This window comes from Hemitrygon akajei, chromosome 31 (genome assembly GCF_048418815.1).
Source record: "Hemitrygon akajei chromosome 31, sHemAka1.3, whole genome shotgun sequence".
Lineage (NCBI taxonomy): Eukaryota > Metazoa > Chordata > Chondrichthyes > Myliobatiformes > Dasyatidae > Hemitrygon > Hemitrygon akajei.
In genome coordinates this window covers 20,229,211-20,257,035 of record NC_133154.1, presented here as the reverse complement: position 1 = coordinate 20,257,035, position 27,825 = coordinate 20,229,211, and the positions used below count along the sequence as shown (strand labels likewise).

At 42.4% G+C, this 27,825-nt stretch overlaps 1 protein-coding gene across 1 annotated transcript in view; it reads right to left on the bottom strand.

The window, feature by feature from the left end:
- Window positions 1–7,682: 7,682 nt before the first annotated feature.
- The window catches only part of LOC140719144 (WW domain-binding protein 2-like), a 78,433-nt gene continuing 58,290 nt past the window's right edge, over window positions 7,683–27,825 (bottom strand). Inside the window, exons 5-8 of the mRNA XM_073033556.1 lie at window positions 19,748–19,999; window positions 13,275–13,373; window positions 12,639–12,715; window positions 7,683–11,973 (exon numbers count right to left, since the gene is read on the bottom strand). Coding sequence (XP_072889657.1) covers window positions 11,926–11,973; window positions 12,639–12,715; window positions 13,275–13,373; window positions 19,748–19,999 — 476 coding nt within the window. The 3' untranslated portion in view covers window positions 7,683–11,925. The remainder of the gene's footprint in view (window positions 11,974–12,638; window positions 12,716–13,274; window positions 13,374–19,747; window positions 20,000–27,825) is intronic.

The window sequence follows — 27,825 nt, the reverse complement described above, 5'->3', positions numbered from 1 at the left end:
GTTGTGCACTTTGGTTCGGAGGAACATCGTTTCGTTTACTGGTATAAACATACACGGTTGAAAGACAATAAACCTGAACGTGAACTATTAACTTTCTAGAACAAAGGAGAAAAGCATTTGCCACCCTCCTATCATCTGCTACTATTCCCATGGCCAGCAAAGGCACAAAGATCATCACCAAAACTTTCCTCACCTCCTGTATTAACCTGGGGTATATCCTACCAGCCCTGGGGCTTTACCTATCCTCATGTTTTTCTAAAGTTCCAGCACATCCTCTTTCTTAATGTCAACCTGTTCCAGCCTATCAGCCTGTTTAACACTGTCATCACAAATATCAAGGTCCCTCACTTGCTTCAGTGTTCACCTGTAAAGACTTTTCCCTCCTCCACTTGATCCAGGCACAAGTTTCCTCTTATCATTGATTGGTCCTACCCTCACTCTAATCATCCTCCTGTTCTTCACGTATGTGTAGAACACCTTGGGGTTTTCCTTAATTCTGTCTACCAAGACCTTTAATGTCCCCTTCTGGCTCTCTTAAATCCATTCCTAAGCTCCTCCTGGCTGCCTTGTAACTCACTGGCTCCCAGTCGGATCCTTAAACCTTAAGTGATCATCTTTCTTCCTCTTGAAAAGATTTTTCACATCACATATCGACCATGAATCCCTCACCCTACAATTCTTTCCCTGCCCCAATGGGACAAACCTACCCAGAATGCCATGCAAATGCTGCCAAGACAATCTCCACATTTCCCTGAGTACACCTTTTTTCTGAAGTTCCTGCCTAAAAGTATCACAATTTGCCTTCCTCAGTTAATTAATTTCTTATATTGCCTGCTCCTATCCCTGCCCAAGGCTATGGTAAAGGTCAGGGAAATTTTGGTCACTCAGGGTTCTTTTGTAAGAATCCCATCTGATCTCTGTACTCGTGAAGGGACTTCCCATTTTTGCCTCTCAAATGCATTTCTATCACACTTCCGCATCCAGTCCTCAATATTCCTTGATATTCAGGGTTGCCTCGACTTGCTATCCTGACCCTTCACTCTTACCTGAACACATTGACCACAAACTCTCACTGTTTCCATTTTAAAAGGGCAACAGATATTGATTCACCTGTAAAGAGGCTGTTCTCCTCAATGTTTGAACTTTTGATATTGATATTGAAATCAGTCTTCCCAGAAGGGCAATCTGCCCTTCATTCAATCCCATCTCAATAATTGCAATAGTATTATATTTCCATGTGCTTTTATCTATATTAATGCATTAAAATAGATGCTGTTCAGCTTTCCTGTCTTCCCACATCCCTTATCAATACCATGTCTATTTGCTTCAGCTTTCCTCTGTAAATTACTAACCTCACCCTAGGTGTCCATCCAAATCAGTTAAAAACTGCCTACACCAGAAATATTCCCAATGATCCATACATCCAAATCCTGCACAGTTCCTTTAGCCAAGAGATACACCAGACCTATCCTCCTTCCAAGCACAGGAGCCTCAGGACTCACACCATCAGGCTCAGGAACAGTTATTACAACAGGCTCTTGCATCAGTGGGGATAACTTCACTCACCCCATCACTGAACTGTTCCCACAACCTATGGACCCTCTTTCAAGGAATCTTCATCTTCATCTCAATATTTATTGCTTATTTAGTTATTACTATTATTATTTTTTCTTTCGTATTTGCAGAGTTTTGTTACCTTTTGCACATTGGCTGTTTGCCTGTCCTATTGGGTGCAGTCTTTCATTGATTCTATTGTTTCTTGGATTTACTGAGTATGCCTGCAATGAAACGAATCTCAGGGTTGTTTAGACTACAAGACCATAAGACCACAGGATATAGGGGGCTGAATTAGGCCATTCAGCCCATCAAATCTGCTCCACCATTTATCCATGGCTGATCCATTTTTCCTCTCTGCCCCAATCTCCTCCTTCCCCCTTATCCCTTCATACTGTGACCATTCAAGAAGCTATCAGCTTCTGCCTTAGATATACATAAAGACTTGACCTCCACAGCTGCCTGTGGCAAAGAATTTCACAGATTCCCCACTCTCTGGCTAAAGAAATTCCTCCTCATCTCCATTCTCCTATTCTGAGGCTGTGTCCTCTGGTCTTAGACTCTCCCAACATAGGAAACATCCTCTCCACATCCACTCTATCAAGGCCTTTCACCATTCGATAGGTTTCAATTAGGTCATTCCTCATTCTTGTGAATTCCAATGAATACAGGTCCAGAGCCATCAAACGCTCTTCATATGACAAGCTGTTCAATCCTGGAATCATTCTTGTGAACTTCCTTTGAAAGCTCTCCAGTTTCAGCCCATCCTTTCTAAGATAAAGGGCCCAAAACTGCTCACAATACTCCAAATGAGGCCTCACCAGTGCTTTATAAAGCCTCAACATTACATCCTTGCTTTTATATTCTAGTCCTCTTGAAATGAATGCTAACATTGCATTTGCCTTCCTCACCATGGACTTAACCTGCAAATTAACCTTTAGGGTATCCTGCACAAGAACTCCCAAGTCCCTTTGCACCTCAGATTTTTGCGTTTTCTCTCCATTTAGAAAATAATCAACCCTTTCATTTCTTCTACCAAAGTGCATGACCGTACATTTCCTGACAGTGTATTCTATCTTCCACTCTTTGCCCATTCTCTTAATTTGTCTGTCCTTCTGTAGCCTCTCTCCTTCCTCAGAACCGCCTGTCCCTCCCCCTTCTCTTGTAGCATCTGCAAACTTTGCACCAAAGCCACCAATTCCGTCATCCAAATCATTGACATATAACATAAAAAGAATCGGTCTCAACACAGACTCCCGTGGAACACTACAAGTCACTGGCTGCCAACCAGAGAAGGCTCCCTTTATTCTCACTCTTGACTCCTGCCAATCAGCCAGTGCTTTATTCATGCTAGAATCTTTCCTGTAACACCAGGGGCTTGCAGCTTGTTAAGTAGTTTCATGTGTGGCATCTTGTCAAAGACCTTCTGAAAATCCAGATACATACCCTGCTTGATATTTCTTCCAACAGATTACAAGAGGAGATAGAAAATGCATGCCAAATGTTACAAAAGTAATGGGGGATTTCAGTATGCAGGTAAAATTCCAACAGATTTGTCAGGCAAGATTTTGCCTTGAGGAAACCATGCTGACTATGACCTATTTTATCATGTGCTTCCAAGTAACCCAAAACCATATTCTTAACAATGGACTCAAACATTTTCCCTAACCACTGAGGTCAGACTAATTGGCCTATAATTTCCTTTCTTTTGCCTCTCTCCCTTCTTGAAGAGTGAAGTGACTTTTGCAACTTTCCAGTCTTCTGTAACCATTCCAGAATCTAGTGATGCCTCTACAATCTCTTCAGTCACCTCTTTTAGCATCCTGGGATGTACACCATCAGTTCCGGTACTTCAGACCTTTCAGATTCCCAATAACCTTCTCTCTAGTAATGACCCCTGACAACTGGAACTTCCACCATACTGCTAGTGTCTTCCCACAGTGAAGACTGATGCAAAATATTTATTCAGTTCATCTGCCATTTCCTTGTCCTCATTACTACCTCTCCAGCATAGTTTTTCAGCAGTCCAATATCCACTCTCATCTCTATTTTATACTTTAATAATATTAAGAAACTTTTGGTATCCCCTTTAATATTATTGGCTAGCTTATTTTTGTATTGCATCTTTACCTTATTAATGACTTTAAGTTGACTTCTGTTAATACTTAGAAGCTTCCCTAGCCTCTAATTTCCCACTAATTTTTGTTCTATTATTTGACCTTCCTTCAGCTTTTATGTTGACTTTGACTTCTCTTGTCAGCTAAAGATTGTGTCACCTTGCCTTTAGAGTACTCCTTCCTCTTTGGGATGTATATATCCTGTGCCTGCCCTGCCAAATCACTCCCAAAAATTCCAGCCATTGTTCTGCCGTCAACCCTGCCAGTGTTCTTTTTTAATCAATTCTAGCCAACTCCACTCTCATACCTCTGTAACTACCTTTACTCCACTGTAAAACTGATACATCTGACTTTAGCTTCTCCTTCTCATATTTCAGGGTGAATTCGATCATATTATGATCACTTTCCCCTAACGGTTCTTTTACCTCAAGCTCTCTAATCAATTCTGTTTCATTCTACAACACCCAATCCAGAATAGCTGATCCTCTCATGGACTCAGATAAGAGCTGCTCTAAAAAGCCATCTTGTAGGCATTCTAGAAAATCCCCCTCTTGGAATCCAGCTCCAACCTGATTTTCTGTTTATCTACCTGCATATTGAAATCCCCCCATGACTTCTGTAATATTGCCCCTTTGGCATGCATTTTCTATCTCCCATTATAATTCGTAGGCCACATCCTTACTACTACTGTTCGGGGGTTTGTATACAACTCCCATCAGGGTCCTCTTACCTCTTGCAGTTCCTTAGCTCTACTCACAATGATTCAACACCTTCCAACCTAATGTCTCCAATTTCTAATGATTTATTTTGTTTTACCCCAGAGAAGCGCCGTCTCCTCTGCCTTCCTGCCTGTCCTTTTGATACAATGTGTATCCTTGGATGTTAAGCTCTCAGCTATAGTCTTCTTTCAGCAATGATTCAGATATGCCAAAAACATCATACATGCCAATCCATAACTCTGCTACAAGTTCAATACTGCACATATTCAAATAAAACACCTTCAATCCTGTATTCACCCTTTCAATTTTGTCTGCATTTTAGTGGCCCTGCTCTATAATCTATTATCCAACTCCCTAAGCTGTTTACGATTTACATCAACGATTTAGATGAAGGCACTGAGAATAACATCAGCAAGTTTACTGATGATACTAAGCTGGGTGGCAGTGTGACATGTGGTGAGGATGTTAGGAGAATTCAGGGTGACTTGGATAGGCTGGGTGAGTGGGCAGATACTTGGCAGATGACGTTTAATGTGAATAAGTGTGAGATTATCCACTTTGGGAGTAAGAACAGGAAGGCAGATTATTATCTGAACAGTGTAGAGTTAGGTAAGGGAGAAATACAAAGAGATCTAGGAGTCCTTGTTCATCAGTCACTGAAGGTGAATGAGCAAGTGCAGCAGGCAGTGAAGAAGGCTAATGGAATGTTGGCCTTTATTACAAAGGGAATTGAGTACAAGAGCAAGGAAATCCTTTTGCATTTGTACAGAGCCCTGGTGAGACCACACCTGGAGAATTGTGTACAGTTTTGGTCTCCAGGGTTAAGGAAGGACATCCTGGCTGTAGAGGAAGTGCAGCTTAGATTCACAAGGTTAATTCCTGGGATGTCCGGACTGTCTTACGCAGAGAGGTTAGAGAGACTGGGCTTGTACACGCTGGAATTAAGGAGATTGAGACGGGATCTGATAGCAACATATAAGATTATTAAGGGATTGTACAAGATAGAGGCAGGAAATATGTTCCAGGTGCTGGGAGAGTCCAGTACCAGAGAGCATGGTTTGAGAATAAGGGGTAGGTCATTTAGGACAGAATTAAGGAAAAACTTCTCCCAGAGAGTTGTGGGGGTGTGGAATGCACTGCCTCAGAAGGCAGTGGAGGCCAGTTCTCTGGATGCTTTCAAGAAGGAGCTAGATAGGTATCTTATGGATAGGGGAATCAAGGGATATGGGGACAAGGCAGGAACCGGGTATTGATAGTAGATGATCAGCCATGATCTCAGAATGGCAGTGCAGGCTCGAAGGGCCGAATGGTCTACTTCTGCACCTATTGTCTATTGTCTAAGTTCACATTGCAAGACCTTGTCCCTTTTTCTATCAATGTTATTGGTACTTGCATGTACCACAACATTGGCTGTTCCCCCTCTCCCTTCAAGCCATGATCTCAGAATGGCAGTGCAGGCTCGAAGGGCCGAATGGTCTACTTCTGCACCTATTGTCTATTGTCTAAGTTCACATTGCAAGACCTTGTCCCTTTTTCTATCAATGTTATTGGTACTTACATGTACCACACCATTGGCTGTTCCCCCTCTCCCTTCAAAATGGCCTGTAGCTGCTCCGAGACATTCCTGATCCTGGCACCAGGGAGACAACACACCATTCATTGTTACTGAAGCACCCATCTTCCTCTCTTACAGTTAGATCCCTATCACTGAAGACTCACTTTCGAGAATTCCTTACGCTTTGTATTTTCTTAAATTTGCAGTGTCTTCCTTTTCAACATCCTTTCAGTCTTTTTTATGTATGCGTTTTCATAAATCCCATTATATTTCCTTTCTCCCCAGTAAATGCCAGCAAGACAAATCTCAAAGTAAATTTGAACTGGAGGTCCTCTAATTCTTTTGCCTCCCCCTCCTTCAACCATGGTGCCACTAACTGGGCAGTTGGTGCTTTCCTCTGAGAAGCCACTCCCCCCCACACAGATGGTGTTTGAGAGGGGTGGCCACAGGTCTCTCCTCCATAATCTGCCTTAACTACTGCTCTACCTGGTCACCTACCCCTGTCCCACCTGTGCAGCCATTGCTCATGTTATTGGTGTGCCCAGTTCACTAAACGTGAGACCTACAATGACTTCGGCTTGAATGGGAATTGATCGGCACCTTGGTTGGCATGAATCAGTTGGGCTGAAGGGCCTATTTGTGTGCAGTATCTCTCCACAGTGGGCCCATCCACAACTCCAGCTGTAGAAAATGGTCAGTCAGGAAACACAAGAGATTCTACAGTTGCTGGAAATCCAGACAGAGGAAGAGAAACAATGATCAGCCAAGAGTTGCACTTGACACACTCACTGCACGCGGTCTCTCACATTGCCCACAGACTGCTGAAGCAGGATTCCGCTACTATTCCTTTGCACTTGGCATTACTGTCCTCCCATTTTCAGCTTCACGTTGCACTAAAAACCCTCTATTACACTACCCTTCCATTACACTTTCAGGGTCTTTAATTTACACTAGCTACTGTAAGTTGCAGTCCCTGAAGGAATTAAAAGGTAGAAAATACCCACCCCTTGCTACTCACCGTGAAGGGTCTCAGCCCAAAACATTGACTGCTTATTCCTTTCCAAAGATGCTGCCTGATGTGAGGTTTCTCCAGCATTTTGTGTGTGCTGTTCAAGATGGCCAGTATCTGCAGAATCACTTCAGTTAATGATTTAATATTCCAACCTCTTTTATTCATTGAAACACAGCCCTGGTGCAGACAGCTGGATTTAAATTTCAAATAAAAGGTCACAATTTTCAGCACAGAGGGCAGACCTGTTCAAAGTGTCACTTACTTGAAACTGCAAGCTTCAGTGAAAACTGCCTGCAAAAACCAACTTGGATAAGTAAAGGCGAGATCATTTGGGATATTTAAAATGATAGGTAAATGTTTGAAAGATCAGAGAAACATGGGCTGCTGAAAACTATAAATGAGGCTTGAGGCAGACTAGTTGTGATCATATTGAATGGCAGGGCTGGTATGATGGGCCAAGTTGTTTACTCCTATTTTGTTATGCGAGAGGTCAATGATAGAGGTGATGACGGGTTGAAGAAGCGTAGAAAGGATATGTGCACCCCAAAGTACAAGTGTGAGTTGCTGTAGTAAGATCAAAGGTGTAAAGTGGTTGGATAATTCGCATCAGATGTGAACGCTCAGGAGACCAGTACAGGATGCACCTGCTCCACGTAACACACAACGAAAAATTTTTCTTCTTCCTGCATTAAGAGATCAACTCGTTTCCCAAAGGTACTGCATGCTCACATTGCACAAGTGTTTTTATTTGCTTATGAAAGCATTTATTAACAAGTAGTAAAGCTTTATTGAAGCATACGTACATACAGAATTATACACAATGAGTAAACACATTCATTTTTATAAATCTAGCAGGTCACTCAATTCTCCAGTTAATACAAAAGTACAGATTAAATAAAGAGCAATGCATTGTTTATTTCCCTCAGGTTTTATTACATTGGTCACCTTTCTTTAATTTAAGCATATTGCTTTAAAGCTGTCACACTTGTTTTTGCGGCATCTCAGATTTAGGTGGGTATATACTCCACGGTCTTCCCTTTCAAATTTTGATTAATATTTGTTCAGTTTACTGCATCAATACATGGTCAAAAGCAAAGATCAAGTTAAAAAAAAAACTAGCCAACTTACATAAAAATCAGCATTAAGAAAATAATCAAAGAACTTCCTACCAATTCAACAATTCACAGAAATTCTGTATTTCAAGTAACACAAGGAAATTGGAGAATACCCAAGTATTCCAGAAATTTTTAACTACAATTGAAAGTTCTAAATTATTTTTCCTTTCCCACAATATAATTCACTATTTTACATTGTATTTTACACACCATTTTAACATTTCTAAACAATTACTTTTAAGTGGAAGGACATGCTAACAATTGGCAACACATTTAAGTTTGTTTTCTATAACCTCATCTGTGTACCTGAACTGATAAATATCACATGTACAGCTGCAATTTGGGAAAAACTGATCAGTGGAAGCAAATAAATTGTAGGAAGTCTGAAAAGCTGCTGGAATTTCCCCTACTTCAAGGCAGATTGTTTTGTTTGATTATATCAGGATTGCAGATAATTTTTAAATAATTCCCCCAGAAAGTCCCATTTACACAGTTGTTGGTCTCAGAGTGACTCTGGCAGCAGTAATTTTAGCACAGATGGTTTTGTGTTCTAAGGAGTTGGATTTTCCTTCATCCTCAAGTTTCAGGTTGACAACAATGATATCCGTATGGTGATAGGAACCAGATTAACTCTGAAATCAGAGTAAAACTGGATGCAAGGTGCAGCAGCCTCAACGTGCATTGTGCAAATTTCCTGCTACATTGTGTGAAAGGAAAGTTGGTGAACTCTTCCTTCTCAAGAAACTATATATACCGTAATAAAGAAATATTTTTAAAAACTAACAACTCTTTTAGTGGTTTTGGAATCTATATGAAGATCCATAAATCTACAGTATGAATTAATAGCCATGCTAAATGCCTACTTTATCCTGCAATCACCCAACTGCAACAGTTGTAAACCCAATACACAGCAGAATTATTTCCCAAGGTCTACAGAAAAAGTGTGCATCTTCATTCATTGGCTTGTTTAACTAGTTATGACCACTTGCCAATGGAAGTTTACAAAAGGACTCCTTCTGACCATGGAGGTGCTTTAAATAGTTCTCCAGTTAAGAGTGCTTAAATTACTGGTGTGGTCTGTACCATTATTAATGAAAGAAGCTACTGAACTGCTTTTAGATGGAAGACTACTAATGGTTTTAACTAAGAACTTGCCAAAACACCACGATGCCACATCATTGCTAAAAAAGGACCTATTAATTTTGTTTTAAAAACCCATTAAATTCTGTTCCTTTTAGCTCTTTGCCAAAGATGAGTACTGTAACTATCAACATTACAACACTCAGCTATGATTTAGCTGTATATTCAATACTTTTTAACTATGAAGTTCAGCAGCAATCAAACTGAAGTTCTCAAACAACCCCATTTGCTTATTAATTTAGTCCCTTTTGTATTCTCAGAACCATAATAAAATTAGAATGCACACAATGGGCCAAACACGTTGCCTTTCCCTGCTGTGGCAGCATTTCAATCACACTTCGTTCTGTCACTTTGTGTATTATTTTATCCTCACCAGTAAAAGATACAAATACCAATTTTTAATTGAAAGAGTTGAGATGTTTAGTAATTTTCTTTCAGTGTATATTACAAAAATCAGATGTAAGAACATCCTACTTTGAAGGGACACTGCTTCCAAGAAGTCAGGCACCACTTGTAGCTAAGTAAAGGAAAAATAAAAGCCATACCAGCGCCTCTTGCTTTACCCCCACCATCATGACATGCATGGTTAATGGTACAAAAGTCTACAGAAGTGTAGCAATGATTAATTTTCTTAATCATTTTGCTTTGGAAAAATATTAACAGAGTTCAGTCTTCATCCTCCATCTATTTCTCAGGGTGCCTCCCTCCTTGTGTTCCTTCATTCTCCCACACACACAACTGCAAACCAAGGTGGCACTGGTTACTGAGGTGCTCATAGAGTGGAGTTGACAGGGAAATGAGAGAGTAGTCCAAACTGATCAAACCTCTGGGGTAACCATATCAATTGCTCAGGATTTGTCTTTAGGTGACTAGATGAACAGGTGTTGATCATTTTGGTCAGTGATCTAGACAATGTACTACTACCAGGTGAGTGTTGAAATTCCCTCCAATACAGAAATGATTTATGCAGACCTGCAATATGACCATGTGTGAAACACCTTACTGGGCTTTCATTGTTATTTCAAACAGATTAGTGCTAAAGTTTTCTAATAGTTCCACCAAGGTATCCTCCATTGAGAGGATAATCACCAAAGCTGAAACAGATGAAAAAAAACACTCCAATTTACCTACTTCGTAATTAAATTAAAAAAACCCTCAATTATCCCATCAACACACATAAAATATTGGAGGAAATGAGCAGGCCCAAATATCCCTTGACCAGAGTTAGTTGGTAAACTTTTGATCTATTCAATGAAATTTACCAGAATGCTTCACATTATGCCTGTGCCCTGGTTGCCTTTATCTGTAACCGTAAAGCTCTAGCCATTCCCTCAAAATGACCAAAAACTATATCTATCTACTAACAAGTTACAGAATCTTTCTGGAAGTTAACTAACACAGTACATCATTCTTGAAAATTAAACAAGCAGTGTCATGGAAGGACAAAAGGTGTCATAAATAAAGTCAAGACCCAGCTAGCTAAGTAATGATGGATCTTGTGCACGTTGGTTCCAGCAATGAAGGGAACTGAACATCAGCAGTGGAATTATGGATTGCGTTTTTCCAATCCTGTGTGTGTCTAAATGCACCCTTTAGGCCCATTCCACAAACTGCATAAAATATGACTGGTCATCAGTAATGGTGGGGACAATGCAAAGTGAGGAACAGGATTCAAATTCCTGAAAGTTATATTCCTTATCTATAGTAACTCAAACTGTCACATGGGTACTAAAATGTAAAATTTAGAAGCAAGATACAGCAAATGTTGAAGCTTAGAAACAAGTCAATCTGATTTTATGTTCCTCTCTAAGAAATTATAATAAAACTTTTGTGAAGTAGGTCAGACAAATAGTACAGAATAACTTCTCCAATCCCCTCCTACTAAGCTGTAAAAATATTTCTTGGTAATATTCTAAATAATGCTGATATTATCTAATTTCTGAAACATGAAATATTTTATTTGTTACCGAGTAATTTAAATAAAGGATCTTGATACATCAAACATCAAAATCTCAAAGCCTATTGAGTGATGACTGGCTAATGAGTATAGCTGTGTTATTAATTTATTTTCACAGGCATTACTTAAAATAGCATTGTGGTTTTGTAGGAAAATGTTGTTTCTGTTGGTACTATACAAAATAATTTCAATAATTTTATACTTTGACATATTTTGAATATTATCATATTTACAAGCAATATTTTTGTATTAATTAACACTGCTTTCACAGTCTAAACAGTTATAATACCAAGGGCAATATTCCAAAACTGGGATTTGTCATATTAGTTTAATGTTTTCACCCCCAGGTTTGTCCAGAATTCCTAATGGAATAGATCCTGTAGAGCTTAGGCAGACATGGCTCAAGTGGAATCACCAGAGTAGATTGGTCAATTTTTTCCCCCCAACACCTGCATTCTATGGTGACAATATATGGAGGTCAGAGGTTTGGAGGCAGAAGTCAACAAGGCGTAGGAAAGAGACAGTATACAATGGTGTAATGTAATGGCCACCTCACCTACTTCAATGCACAGGCCATCTGTGCAAGGACACCACCATAAGATGCCTGCAGTCCAAGACTCACTTCCTTAGCTGGAGGACACAAGGTGGAAAGAGATGGACTGGGTCAAGTCTAATAAAAATACAGCATCTAACAACACACTTTTTAGAAAGTAAATCATTCACAAATAGTTGTAAGAATAAGAACTTCAAACAGGTTCAGTTCTTCTTCTTTTCCTCTGCTGGGGTATATGGTGGGGGCTGATCCTGTAAGAGACAGATCCATTTTACTGTTGGACTTGAACAGTGAGATAGTCATAAAATATGGTTTTGCATGAATGCGGTACATTTTTTGACATCTTAAAAGAACCAACAGGAGTTCTCATAAACAATCCAATTGCTAAAAGGCATGTATTTAAACACATATGTTCTTGGACAAATATTCATTCTAGGATCAGATGCTATGATCTAGAAATAGGAAGATCTGCAGTGAACTCAGAAGCAGTTTGGTGTTAAGAAGTCCATATACAAATAAGTAACTTTTCATCAAGGCTGTTGCAAACTGCCAGGAATAGAAGTGTTTGGATTAATCAATATTGTAAAGCAAGACTCAGATTGTACATTCATTTGCAGATACAAAGGATCTTCTGCCTACCACGATGGAAAGAAAGTGCTACTGAATTTCTGGCCGTACTCTCAATCTATAACTCTGTGACATGAGCACTTGAAGACATTGCCGAAACTTTACATTTGCCACACTAAATCTTGTCAAGACCAATGGATTAGTGTAAATAAGAACAACTTTCATAATGTAACTGTGGATTGCTTATTACCAGGCAAAGATTACTTTAGTGCTCAACTTGGGGAAAACTTTGATGGATAAGAAAACCTGAAGTTATAATGCTTAAAAAATGAAGACAAAGAACTCTTACCATTGGCATGTACACACTGTGAGGGTTGCATGGGTTATAGTAAGCGCTAGAAGCTGCTTCTGCTGCTTTAGCTCCACCTAAAAGATGAAAAGTTTTAATGTAACTTAATGCAATATATTTCTTCATACTCTTCCACAGATCAACTGAACCCCTTCATCTTTCCCTACTCAAGGAAACACTAAACATTCTGCCAGCAAATATAAAACCCTTTCAACTTCAACCTAACAGAAGAATGTTACAGGGTTTAAAAGATTAGGCTCTCCCAGATTTCCATTTCACACTGCAAGACCCTACAAAGGGTTGAACGGACTGCTAAGAGCAAGGGCTCCCAACCAGGGGTCCACACACCTCTTGATTAATGGTAAGACTCCAATGCATAAAAAAGGTTGGAAATTGCTGGTCTGGAGGAACATTATTTCATTTGGTGGTATACAGTTTGTGAACCCTTTGTAATGACCCAGTTTTCTGGATTAATAACTCATAAAATTGCAGAAAACTAAGGAATTGCAAAGGATTCACAAACTTTCTTGCAACTGTACATTATACACTTGAATGACAATAAACTTGAAGTTGAAATGATATGTACTATCAAAGTGAATTAATGAAGTCATTTGGATCTTTTTAAAGCATACATACCAGGCAATCCTTGGTCAGCTACATTGGCTGATGGAGGTCCAGGATAAGGCGGTGGGGGAGGCATGCACATATCCATTGCAGGAGCAGATGGATGGGGACCTGAAATCACACATTTTACATGTGTATTAAAATAAATCTAATTTATTTCTTCCTATGGCAGTATAATCCCAGCGTTGGTAAAATAATTGTTTCCAACAGACTACGCAGGTATAAATGCAAAACTCATACAGCCATAGAAATGTTCAGCACAGAAATAACCTTTTCAGCCCAACTTGTCCTGCCAATCATGATGCCTATCTGCACTAATTGCATTTGCCCTCATTAGGCTGTAGCCCTCTACAGTTCCCATTTAAGATTTTATTTGCAGATACCACTAAATGTGTTACAGGGGTACGGATCTTAATCAGCCAAATAAGTGGGCCAAGGAATGGCAAAAGGAGTTTCATTTGGATAAGGGTGAGGTGTGGCATTTTGAAAAGTCAAATACACCTATAACTTTCACAATGACTGGCAGGGCCCTGGAGCCCTAGAAATCATTGTAGAACAGGGGGACTTTGGACCTCTGCACTTCCTGTTGCCTCCGTAAATCAGCCAGCATTATCAAAGGCCCCACCTAACCCAGACATTCTCTCTTCTCCTGTCTTCCACTGGGCAAAAGAAGTGCAGTTAGAAATTGGCAGTATGACGCTGTGGGCATCGCTGAGTCGTGGTTGAAAGAAGATCACAGCTGGGAGCCAAACATTCAAGAATACACATCGTATCAAAAGGACAGGCAGGGAGACAGCGAGCATGTGATGACTTTGTTGGTAAAAAATGAAATCAAATCCTTAGGAATAGGTGACATAGGACCAGAAGATGCAAAATCCTTCTGGGAAGAGTTGAGAAACTGCAAGGGTAAAAAGACCCCGATGGAAATTATACACAGGCCTCTCTGAACATTAGCTAAGGCGTGGGTTACAAATTACAATAGGAGATAGAAAAGCTTGTAAAACTGGCAATTTAACAATGGTCACGGGGGATGTCAATATGGAAGTAGATTGGTGCTGGATTTCAAAAGCAAGAATTTGTGGAATGCTATGAGATGGGTTTTCAGAACAGTTAAGATATAGGAACCCTTAAGAAGCAGTGATCATAATATCATAAAATTCATCCTGTAGTTTGAGAGGGAGAAGCTAAAATCGAATGTATTAGCATCATAATAAAGTAAAGAAAACTACAGAGGCAGGAGAGAGAAGTTGGCCAAAGTTGACTGGAAGGGGACACGAGCAAAGGCTGAAATTTCCGGAAGAAATCTGAAAGTCCCAGGATCATTCTAAAGCAAGGCAACCATGACTATCAAGAGAAGTCAGAGACAGCATAAAAGCAAAATAGGGTGCAAAAATTTGTGAGAAGTTAGAGGGTTGGAAATTTTAAAAACCATCAGCCATTTCTCTTTATGACAGGGATGAGTTCATAGAAAGTACTTTGTTTGTTAAGTTTCATAATTTCCCAAGATTGCATTATGGACATTTTGGTAGAGTTTATTCCCGTGTGTGGCAAGTGCTGTGCTATTTACTATAATGAATAAATCAAAGTCATACTCTAAAGTGTGAATGCCGTTAAGCAGGAATGTGGGAGTGTAAATTGGGAACAGATTTACTCAGGGAAATGCACAAAATGAAACGTGGAGGTTGTTTCGGGGGGGGGGGCACCTGCTTGGGGTTCTGGATAGGTTTGATCACTGAGGCAGGAAAAGGATGTTAGGGTGAAGAGCCAATGGCCTTTTCGCAGAAGTTGATAAACTTGCCTCTCCATTAACAAAGTAAAATGTTGTGAATCGTTAAGAAGAAAACAAAGAGTGGAGAGTGGAACATTGTTGGGATGGTCAGGTGACTCTCAGCTCATTTCTGATCTCTTCAAATTCAAAAGAAATTTAGCCAATTACACCCTTATTGTTGTACTGTGGCGACCCACTTCCTAGTGCACTTGAACCGGCTCACAAATAGCCAGCGCGCCGGCACAAAGGCCAGTCCCAAAAGGGCGTCAGGTCTGCTTCACCAACAAAGGGAAAAGCCCGCAGGGGACTGTGAGTACGTGCCCCCTACAGCATCCGCGCCCGGGGAGGGCGGGATCAGGGAGGCTTTAAAGTGAGGCTGTGAAGTTCGAATAAAATCTTCTTTAACTGCAGTTTACTGACTTCATGTCGTTATTTTAGCGCTGCGTGTAGCACACCGCTACAATTGGTGACCCCGACGGTCCAAACGATATTTAGACCGGAGATGAACGACGCCGCATCTGTTCATGCGGTTTCGTTGAAACTGCCAAGCTTCTGGACGCTACGACCTCACCTATGGTTCCAGCAAGCAGAAGCCCAATTCCACATTCAGCAGATAACCTCAGAGGACACACGTTACTATTACGTGGTGAGCTCCCTCGACCAGGAGACAGCCACCCAGGTTGAGGAGTTCATACAGTCGCCCCCGGAGGACGGCAAATACACGTACTTCAAAGCCCTACTCATAAGGACTTTCGGACTCTCACGGCGCGAGCGAGCTGCCCGCTTACTGCACATGGATGGTTTGGGGGACAGACCTCCATCGGCTTTAATGAATGAGATGTTGTCTCTGGCCGGCGGACACAAGCCCTGCCTCATGTTTGAGCAGGCATTCCTGGAGCAGCTGCCCGAGGACATACGTCTGCTGCTGCCCGACGCGGATTTCAGCGACCCCCGGAAGGTGGCAGCCCGGGCGGACTTGCTGTGGAACGCCAAGAAGGTGAGTGGGGCGTCCGTTGCACAGATCACCAGGCCACGCTCAGCAAACCGGACCAGGCCCGGCCGCAGAGCCAGCTAACCCCAGAGGCAGGGGTGAGGAGACCAATGAACAATGGTGCTTCTACCACCAGCGGTGGGGCGCAGAAGCCTGCCGCTGTCGCCCGCCCTGCAAGTTCCCGGGAAACGCCAGGGCCAGCCGCCGCTGATGGTTACGGCGGCTGGCCATCGGGATAGCCTCCTGTATGTGTGGGACAAGAGGTCGGGACGCCGTTTTTTGGTCGACACCGTTGCCGAGATCAGCGTCTTACCTCCGACGAGTTATGACACCCGCAGCAGGGCACTGGGTCCCCCCCGAGGGCCGTGAACAGCAGCACAGTAAGGACCTACGGCACCCGTACAGTGCAGCTACAGTTCGACTCCAGCCGGTTCATGTGGGACTTCACACAGGCCGCCGTAGCCCAACCGCTTCTGGGTGCAGATTTTATGCGGGCTCACAGCCTACTGGTCAACCTGCCGAGGCAGAGACTGGTCCACGCCGAGACTTTTCAGACGTTCTCCCTGGGTGCAGCCCAGTTGCCAGCCCCTCACCTCGACTCCATCACGCTGTCCGACAACAACTACACCAGGGTCTTGGCGGATTTCCCATCGGTTCTGGCACCGCAGTTCTCGGCAGCCATGCCCCGACACGGCGTACAGCACCACATCCCGACCCAGGGACCACCCCTCCACGCCCGTGCTCGAAGGCTTCCCCCAGACAAGCTCCGACTGGCGAAGGAGGAGTTCAGGAGGATGGAGGAATTGGGGATCATACGGCGGTCTGACAGCCCATGGGCCTCCCCCCTGCACATGGTGCCCAAAGCGACAGGGGGCTGGAGACCATGCGGCGACTACTGCAGGCTGAACGAGGCTACAACACCGGACTGCTACCCTGTGCCGCACATTCAGGATTTTGCAGCAAACCTGCACGGCGCACGGATCTTCTCCAATGTAGACCTCGTCCGGGGATACCATCAAATCCCGATGCAACCGGACGACGACCCCAAAACGGCACTCATCACCCCGTTCGGCCTTTTCGAGTTCCTCCGCATGCCGTTCGGCCTGAAGAATGCCGCACAGACATTCCAGCGGTTAATGGACGCGGTGGGACGCAACCTGGACTTCGCTTTCATCTATTTGGACGACATCCTCATAGCAAGCAGCAGTCGTCAGGAGCATGTGTCCCACCTCCGTCAACTCTACACCCGACTGAGTGAATACGGTCTAACAATCAACCCGGCCAAATGCCAGTTCGGGCTCGACACCATCGTCTTCCTGGGCCACAGGATTACTAAAGACGGGGCAACCCCTCTGCCCGCTAAGGTAGACGCAGTCCGCCATTTCCCCCGACCCACCACAATCAAAGGCCTTCAGGAATTCGTGGGTATGGTAAATTTCTACCACTGCTTCCTCCCTTCAGCTGCCCGAATCATGCGCCCCCTGTTCGCCCTGATGTCGGGTCCGGGCAAGGACGTTACCTGGGACGAGGAGTCCGCCGCCGCTTTCATTAAAACGAAAGAAGCCTTAGCAAACGCCGCTAGTGCACCCCAGAATGGACGTCCCTACCGCCCTCACAGTGGACGCATCTAACACAGCAGTCGGTGGAGTACTGGAGCAACTCATCGCGGGTCGCTGGCAACCCCTGGCATTTTTCAGCAAACACCTGCAACCACCCGAGCTCAAATACAGTGCTTTCACCGGGAACTGTTGGCGCTATACCTAGCAATCCGGCATTTCAGGTACTTCTTAGAAGGTAGGCCCTTCACCGGACCACAAGCCGCTTACCTTTACGTTCACGAAGGTGTCCGATCCCTGGTCATCCCGCCAGCAGCGCCATCTGTCCTACATCTCTGAATACACGACGGAAGTCCGGCACGTCTCGGGTAAGGACAATGTTGTGGCGGACGCGCTCTCTCGCCCTAACATTCATGCCCTTTCCCAAGGGGTAGACTTTGAGGCACTGGCGGAGGCGCAGCAGGCAGACGAGGAGATCCCAAGTTATAGAACCGCAGTCTCCGGTTTGCAGCTCCAGGACCTCCCCGTAGGCCCAGGTAAGAGGACCCTACTCTGTGACGTCGCCACCGGCCAGCCCCGTCCCGTCGTCCCGACACCTTGGCGGCGACAAGTTTTCGACTCCATTCATAACTTAGCGCACCCCTCCATCAGGACAACCATCCAGATGGTCTCCAGTAGGTTCGTTTGGCACGGACTCCGCAAGCAAGTCAGTGAATGGGCCAGAACGTGCATGCACTGCCAGACGGCCAAGGTGCAGCGGCACACCAAAGCTCTGCCGCAGCAGTTCCACCTCACCCACTGGCGTTTCGACCACATTCATGTGGATATTGTGGGCCCCCTGCCAGTATCGTGCGGAGCGCGGCACCTCCTGACTATTGTGGACCGGTTCACAAAATGGCCAGAGGCCACCTCACCGACACCACCTCCGAATCTTGCGCCCGGGCACTGATCGCCACCTGGGTGTCCCGCTTTGGTGTACCGGCCTACATTACCTCTGACAGAGGCGCCCAGTTCACCTCCGGCCTGTGGTCAGCTATGGCCAGCCTTTTGGGGACACAGCTGCACCACACCACTGCCTACCACCCATAGTCGAATGGCCTGGTGGAGCGTTTCCACCGTCACCTAAAGTTGGCTCTCATGGCCCGCCTGAGAGGAGCTAACTGGGTGGACGAGCTTCCCTGGGCCCTACTCGGCATCTGCACGGCGCCCAAAGACGATCTGCACGCTTCGTCGGCCGAGTTGGTGTACAGCGCACCCCTGGTCGTCCCCGGGGAGTTCATACCAGCCCCAAGGGGGCATGAGGCAGAACCCGCAGCAGTCCTGGGCAGACTACGCGAGAGGCTCGGCAACTGGCCCCCATACCCACTTCGCAGCATGGGCAGAACCCGACCTGCGTACCCAAAGACCTGCAGAACTGTAAGTTTGTGTTTGTACGAAGGGGCGGGCATCGGCCACCGCTGCAACGGTCCTACGAGGGGCCGTTTATGGTGCTCAGGAACAACGGGTCCATGTTTGTGCTGGACGTTGGGGGGAGAGAGGAGGTTTTCACAGTGGACCGACTCAAACCGGCCCATGTGGACTTGGCGCAACTGGTCGAGTTTCTGGCACCGCGGCGCAGAAGCCAACCTGCCAAACAGGGTCCAGCCCAGACTGTGGACATTGGGGGTTGTATCGCCGGTTCTGGGGGTGGGTTATGTGGCGACCCACTTCCTAGCGCACTCGAACCGGCTCACAAATAGCCAGCGCGCCGGCATAAAGGCCAGTCCCAAAAGGGCGCCAGGTCTGCTTCACCAACAAAGGGAAAAGCCCGCGGGGGACTGTGAGTACGTGCCCCCTACAGCATCCGCGCCCGGGGAGGGCGGGATCAGGGAGGCTTTAAAGTGAGGCTGTGAAGTTCGAATAAAATCTTCTTTAACTGCAGTTTACCGACTCCGCGTCGTTATTTTAGCGCTGTGTGTAGCACATCACTACAATACTACATAACTATTAGAATTGTTGATGACAAATCAGATGCACCTTCATCTTTTATCTTCTAGCAATTCTTATACTTCTTTAGCTTTTATAAAGAGGAAAGAACACGATCATTAATACTTCTGCTACTACTACTGCAGAATCAGCTGACTGGCCTTTAGCACTGCCACTGCCTTATCAGTAAGCTTTTTATCTTTACCTGACTGTGGTGCAGGCATTCCATAAAGGTATCCCATTGGCGTTTGTGGTGGTCCATAACCTCCATTCAAAGGAGGAGGCTGATATGGATATGGACCGTTCCCTGCATAAGGTCCATTTGCTGCATAGGGTCCATTCGCTGCATACGGTCCATTTGCTGCGTACGGTCCATTTGCTGGCGCAAATCCAAAATTCATAACCCCCATTGGTTCATATCCAAAAGCATTGTTCTGTACAGGAGTACCCCTAGAAGCTAACAGAACAAAAATAAGTCAATTACATTTTGCAGACAACACAGGTTATTGCAATAAAGAATTAGTCATGGTACATTGCAACCAGTGCACCCTGGAAAATTAGAGTATGATTGATTTCAACAAGTGAACAGTATATTATAGCATTACTGAATCCATGTGCAACATTGCTCTTCAAACTGAGAGGTGTTTACAAAAGACATCATTAAAAAAATCTATACAAAACTCAAGCTATAATTTTTGTACTTAAGAGTATATAAATAAAAATGTAGAATTGACACTATTCTATGTTGATCGTACAGGCCATATAATCAAATTATAGTTTACCTGCTAGAAGTACAGATGATTGTTCTATTACTCCAGCCAATTCTTTTTAACCATTACATGACATGAATAGTCAGAGAAAAGTACAGCATAGAAACAAGTCCTTCAGCCCATCTAGTTAGTGCCAAACTATTTAAACTACCTATTCCCATTCACCCGCATTGGGACCATAGCCCTCCGTACCCCTACCATCCATTCACATTTTTTTTGTAATTTATTTTTTTATTGAAGTTCATCATCAAACATTTCCATAAGATGTATTTCAGACATTGTACATATATATCACAAATCTCCACAAAGTATTTATCTTAGGTATACACTTATAGAAAAAAGTGGAAAGAAAAAACAAGCAAAAGGAAAGAACTGTACAAGTAGGGGGTGATCTTTTTTTTTAACAACAGATTCATTGATTTGTGAGAATAAAATCAGGCCTATGAGGCATTATGTAGTTAAACCATTTTTCCCAGTATGAATCAAATTGCTCCAGCTTATGATTAACAGATGCTGTTATCTTCTCTATTTTGTAAATGTCCATTGTAATTTCCATCCATGTACTTAAAGTTGGGCTCTCCTGTAATAACCATTTCCTAGTAAGATTCTTTTTACCAGCCACCAATAGTATATTCATTAAATATTTATCTCTTTTCAACCATTATTCAGGTATATATCCAAAATATATGGTCTTACTCTCTAAGGGTATTTCACATTTAAAGATGTCTTGTAGGGCATTGTGTATCCCCCTCCAATAGTTTTTGATAACAGGGCAGTCCCAAAAAATGATAATGATTTGCATTTTGATTTCCACAATTTCTCCAGCAAACAGGGAGGTTACTATCATAATGGGATTTCTGAGAGGGTGTAATAAAATATCTTATCAAGTTTTTCCATCCAAACTCCCTCCATTTCTGTGAATTGGTACACTTCCATTGATATCTCCATATTGTTGTCCATTCTTCCTCAGATATAATTATCCCTCCTTCCTTCTCCCATTTTGTTTTAATGTATGAAGTCGAATGTGTTTTAAGATTTGACAACCCCTTATACATGCTTGAAATGATTCTACTACCATTATCTGAATTATATGCTTTTCTAAAGAGCTCTATCAAGCATGTATTTGCCTTGGTCATTTTTTAAGCGTCTTATTAACATATTGTCTCATCTGTAAATACCGATAAAAATCTTGTTTTTCTAATAAGTGTTTCTCTTTAAGCATTTCAAAACTGAAGTGTTCCTTCTTTCATTATGTTGCAAAGAACTGTTATTCCTTTAGCTGTCCAGTCCTTAAATGTAGCATCCAATTTATTTGGTGTAAAATCCAAGTCATATGCACACCATTTAAGAATTGCAATATCTCCCTCTAGATTATATTCTTTTATAGTAGTTTTCCATATTTTAAGAGTCAATTTCACCCATGGGTTATCAATAGTATTTATGTACCTTTGCAGGTTGTTATCAGCCAAAATTGCTTGTATGGGGATGGGAAATACCCGCTCCTCAATGTTTTTCCATTGAGCGTCATATGATGGGTTGCACCAACATATCACAGCTCTCAACTGTGCTGCAAAATAATAATCTCGTAGAGAAGGTAGGCCCCATCCCCCCTTTTCCTTTGCTAATTGAGAAGTTTTGAGATGAACTCTAGGCCTTTTACCCTGCCAAATATACCTTGATAGCATCTTGTTCCATTCATTGAATTGATTTTGATTCATCTCTATTGGTAGGGTCTGAAAGAGATATAACAGTCTGGGCAGTATATTCATTTTAATAGACTCAATCCTTGAACTGAGACTGAAAAAAGGAATCAGGTTCCATCTTGCCACATCTTCCTTAATTTTTTTATATAAAGGTTGATAATTACATTCTGATAATTTTGCCAAATCTTTTGGCATAATGATTCCCAAATATCTGAAAGACTCTGTGTGCCATGCCCAGGGGTATCGATTTTCAATTTCTCTTGGTGGGCTATAGTAATATGAAAGTAATTGGGTTTTATCTATGTTGATCTTGTATCCTGATAATTGACCATATTGTTCAAAGGATTGCATCAATTTAGGTAAAGAGTATGTTGGTTGCCCTAGATAGATCAAAATGTCATCTGCATAACAAGCCAATTTATGCTCTGTCCCTTTAATAGTAATTCATTCACATTTCTTTTACACGTTGAAATAAGCTCGCATGCACCACTTGTGCTGGCAGCTCATCCCACACTCTCACCACCCTCAGAGTGAAGAAGTTTCCCCTCATGTTCCCCCTTAAACTTTTCATCTTTCACCCTTAACCAATGACCTCTGATTTTAGTCCCATCCAACGTCAGTGGAAAAAGCCTGCTTGCTTGCATTTACCCTATCTATATCTCTATCAAATCTCCTCCCAATCTTCTCCATTCCAAGGAATAAAGTCAGAATCAGAATCAAGTTTATTATCACTGGCATGTGACGTGAAATTTGTTAACTTAGTAGCAGCAGTTCAATGCAATACATAATCTAGCAGAGAGAGAAAAAATAATAAATAAAACATAATAAACAAGTAAATCAATTACGTATACAGGTGTCCCCCGTTTTTCGAACATTCGCTTTACGTCAGCTCGCTGTTACAAAAGACCTACATTTGTTACCTGGTTTCGTTAACAGAAGGTGTTTTCACTGTTACAAAAAAAGGCAGCGCGCGAAAAAGGCAGCGTGTAAAAAAAGGCAGCGCACGCCGAGCAGACTAGCTCCTCCTCCGGAACTGCATTCTAGTCGGCATTGCTTAAACACGTGCCAGTGAGCATCTGTGCTTTATGTCGATTTATTTTGTGCATCCGTTAGCAAGATGAGTTCTAAGGTATCAGAAAAGCCTAAAAGAGCGTGTAAGGGTGTCACTTAGCGTAAAACTAGACATAATAAAGCTTTTCGATCGTGGTGAACCAAGTAAGGATATAGTGAGTTTGGCTAAGGGTTTGTGGAAGTTGACAAAGATGATGTTGAAGAGGTTTTGGCATCCCATGACCAAGAACTGACAGATGAAGAGCTGATGAAGAGGAAAGGATAACAATTGAAGCCGAATACAGTAGCGAACGGCCCAAAAGTGAAGACGTTCAGGAACTGAACGGGAAGCAATTGCGTGAGATTTTCGCTGTGATTGACAATGCTGCAATGATAGCAGAAAAGTATGACTTTAATTTTGAAAGGGTACGTAGGTTTAGGGTAGGTTTTCAGGATGGTTTGAGTGCTTACAAAGAACTGTATGATAGAAAAATGCGCAAGGCTAAGCAGTCAAGCATACTGTTGTTTTTCAAGCCTTCCCACATCAGCCACAGCAGACGACGAAACTCGACCTTTGACATTGAGGCAGGCAGACATAGAAGAAGGTGACCTGCCTGCCCTGATGGAAACAGACAACGATGAGATGGCACCCCAGTGTCCCACCACCCCAACCTCCGAGGACTCAGCCTAGCATACCATCATCAGTGTGCTTGCTGTCTTCCCAATTCCAGTAAGTGAAACTATGCTGTACATACATTATTTCTACTTTATATAAGCTGTGTATTTTTATGTGTTATTTGGTAGCTTCATAGCTTAAAGGTTACTGGAAAAAGTACTTCTGCCGGGAGCGCTTGCGCCGTGTGTTTTAGCCGTTACTGTTATTTTAGATTTTATGTGTTATTTGGCATGATTTGGTAGGTTATTTTTTGGGTCTGCGAACGCTCACAAATTTTCCCCATATAAATAAATGGTAATTGCTTCTTCACTTTATGACATTCCGGTTTATGAACCATTTCATAGGAACGCTCTACCTTCGAATAGCGGGGGGAAACCTGTACTGAATAGATTTTAAAAATGTGCAAAAACAGAAATACTGTATATTAGAAAAAAGTGAGGTAGTGTCTAAAGCTTCAATGTCCATTTAGGAATCGGAAGACAGAGGGGAAGAAACTGTTTCCTGAATCACTGAGTGTGTGCCTTCAGGCTTCTGAGTCTCCTACCTGATGGTAACAGTGAGAAAAGGGCATGCCTTGGGTGCTGGAGGTCCTTAATAATAGATGCTGCCTTTCTGAGACACCGCTCCCTAAAGGTGTCCTGGGTATTGGTAGGCTAGATGGAGCTAACTAGATTTACAACCTTCTGCAGTTTCTTTCAGTCCTATGCAGTAGCCCCTCGATACCTGATAGAGATGCAGCCTGTCAAAATGCTCTCCACGGTACATCTATAGAAGTTTTCAAGTGTATTTGTTGACATCTCTTCAAACTCCTAATAAATATAGCCGCTGTTTTGCCTTCTTTATGACTACATTGATATATTGGGACCAGGTTAGGTCCTCAGAGATCTTGACACTGAGGAACTTGAAGCTGTTCACTCTCTCCACTTCTGAACCCTCTATGAGGATTGGTATGTGCTCCATCGTCTTACCCTTCCTGAAGTCCACAATCTGTCCTAACCTATTCATTCTTTCTTTATAACTCAGGTCCTCTAGACCCAGCAACATCTTTGTAAATTTCCTCTTTCAAATTTATTTACATATTTCCTGTAGGTAGTTGACCAAAACTGCACCCAATACTCTAAATTAGGCCTCACCAAAGCCTTATACAACTTCCATCCTATACTCAATACTTCCATTTATGAAGGCCAATGTGCCAAAAGCTTTCTTTATGAACTCATCTACCTGCGACACCATTTTCAATGAATTATGGACCTGTATTCCCAGATCCCTTTGTTCTACCTCAGTGCTCTACCATTCACTGTAAGACCTACCCTGGTTGGTCCTACCAAAGTGCAAAACCTTGCACTAGGCTGCATTAAATTCCATCTGCCATTTTTCCAGTGGATCCAAATCCCGCTGCAAGCCATTATGGTCTTCCTCGCTGCCCACTACACCTCTAATCTTGTTGTCATCTGCAAAGTTGCTGATCCAGTTACTCACATTATCATTCATTTATATAGAAGATAAACAATGGACCCAGCACCAATCTCTGCAGCACTCTAGTCACAGGCCTCCAATCAAAGAGGCAATCATTTACTACCACTCTTTGGATTCTCCCAGAAAGCCAACGTCTAATCCAATTTACTACCTCATCCTGAATGCCAAGTGACTGAACCTTCTTGACCAACCTCCCATGCAGGACCTTATCAAATGTTTTGCTAAAGTCCACACAGACAACATCCACTGACTTACCTTCATCAACTTTCCTGGTAACTTCTTCGAAAAACTCTGTAACACTGGTTAGACATGACCTACCATGCACGAAACCATGCCAACTATCCTTATCAGTCCATGTCTATCCAAGTACTTACACATCCAGTCTCTTAGAATATCTTCCAACAACTTTCCCACTACTGACCTCAGGTTTGTTGGCCTATAGTTTCCTGGTTTATTTTTAGAGCCTTTCTTAAACAGCAGATCAACAATGGCTATCCTCCAATCCTCTGATACCTCTCCTGTCACTAAGGTTAATTTAAATATCTCTGCTGGGGCCCCAGCAATTTCTGTACTTGCCTCCTGCAGGGTTCGAGGGAACACCTCATAGGCCCACCCTAATTTGCCTCAGGACAGCAAACACTTCCTCCTCTGTAATCTGAATAAGGTCCCTGAATCGACGCTACTTTGCCTCACTTCTATAGACCGTGTCCGTCTTCTGAGTAAATGCAAAAATCTCTTGTCAAATCTTAGTTACTTATCTTATAATGATCACTCCCACTGTGACTGTACTAAAACTCTAATAATCCACTATCTACCCTTTTGGAAATACGGTGATGTTTGCAATTTCCATTCACTAGGAGTTCTGTACTAAAGACTCACCTGGTTCTGTTGGCAATGCTCCCTAAATATTTACCAGGCTGAGTGAAATGTTAATGTGCAATATCTTAAAAAAGATGAATTATATATACAAGGTTTAATAAAATAACACCTGTCCATAAAATCTGCACATATGGCACCACCGAAGTTCCTAGAATGCCGGATTAATGGAGGCTTACTGTACTGTTTTCTACCAGTGCACAGCAGGATCAGAATTATGGTTGTATTTAACTGCTGGACATCTCAGAGTTGAAATGAGTGCCACATGAAAATGCTGTACTTTCAGTTACACCGTACCGAACGACGGCTGATGATGATAGTGGAGTTTCAATTTCAAGACCACCTAAAATCCTTTCTATTAGCAACATCCATACATGCTGAAAAACAAATGTGTTTTATTTATGGACCTTTTTCTCTGGTTCCATTCAAATCATTTAAAACCCACAGGACACATCATTTTGAAATGTGGAGGGTGCCAGTTCACAGACTTATGTTCACAATGGAACAATGAAGCCCTGAGATACTCTAGTTCAGCAGGAAGTAAAAACTGTGTATTTTTAAATCTGCTGAAGCCCCATCAATTATCTATTAATAACAGGGACTAAGCTTTCATAGAAAACAAAACAGGTAACAAAACCTAAGCAGTAGAGTTTAAACCACATACCTCAGGTTAGACAGGATATTGCAACCTCCAATTCTCCAGAGGTGTATTACAGCTATGAGTAAGAATCATAAGTATCTACAAGTGGTTAACAGTTTTTGCATTTATGTTTGTACCCTTTTAGACATCAAAGTGAAAAACTGCGATGATTCAAGTTTTTTGGTTTATGTTGCTGTGCCAACAAAAAATTGAATGAACCATCTGTAATAAATCTGCATCTGAGAGTGTCTCGTGTATAAAATTTAAATGCTCTAATCATGAGCAACCTCCTGTGTGGATCTTACTGAAAGCCTTTTGAAAATCCAAATGCACCACGTCCTCAAAAAGCTCCAGCAAACTTGAACACAATGTTGCTGTCATAATTCATGCTGACTCCGTTTGATAATTACACTTTTCAAATTCTCCTGTCACTAAACCCTTTGTAATAAATTCCAGTAGTTTCCTAACTATGAGCATTAGGCTAATAGGCCAGTAGTTCTCTGTGTTCTTTCACCCAATTAAACGGCGTAGTGTCTAAAATCCCAGCTATTTTCTTGAATAGTCTGTGTTCTTTAAAATAGATGCTGCTCCTATTAACCGATTACCTAATTAACTGGAATCCACTGTAATTATTATTGACACACTGACACCAAGACCCCTTACAAATCTAGATATATTTTAAAATGTATTTAAATGTTATGTCTGATTTTTCTGCATTACTTTCACTGCCAAGGAGACTGATTTTTAGTTCGAAGAAGTCTTTATACTTGTTCCGTCTGTCTTCAATATGCAGAACTACAAATCACATTTCCAGAAAAGTTGGGATATTTTCCAAAGTGCAATAAAAACAAAAATCTATGATATGTTAATTCGCGTGAACCTTTATTTAACTGACAAAAGTACAAAGAAAAGATTTTCAATAGCTTTACTGACCAATTTAATTGTATTTTGTAAATATACACAAATTTAGAATTTGATGGCTGCAACACACTCAACAAAAGTTGGGACAAAGTTAAAATAAGATTGAAAAGTGCTCAGAATATTCAAGTAACACTGGTTTGAAAGACTCCACATTAAGCAGGCTAATTGGTA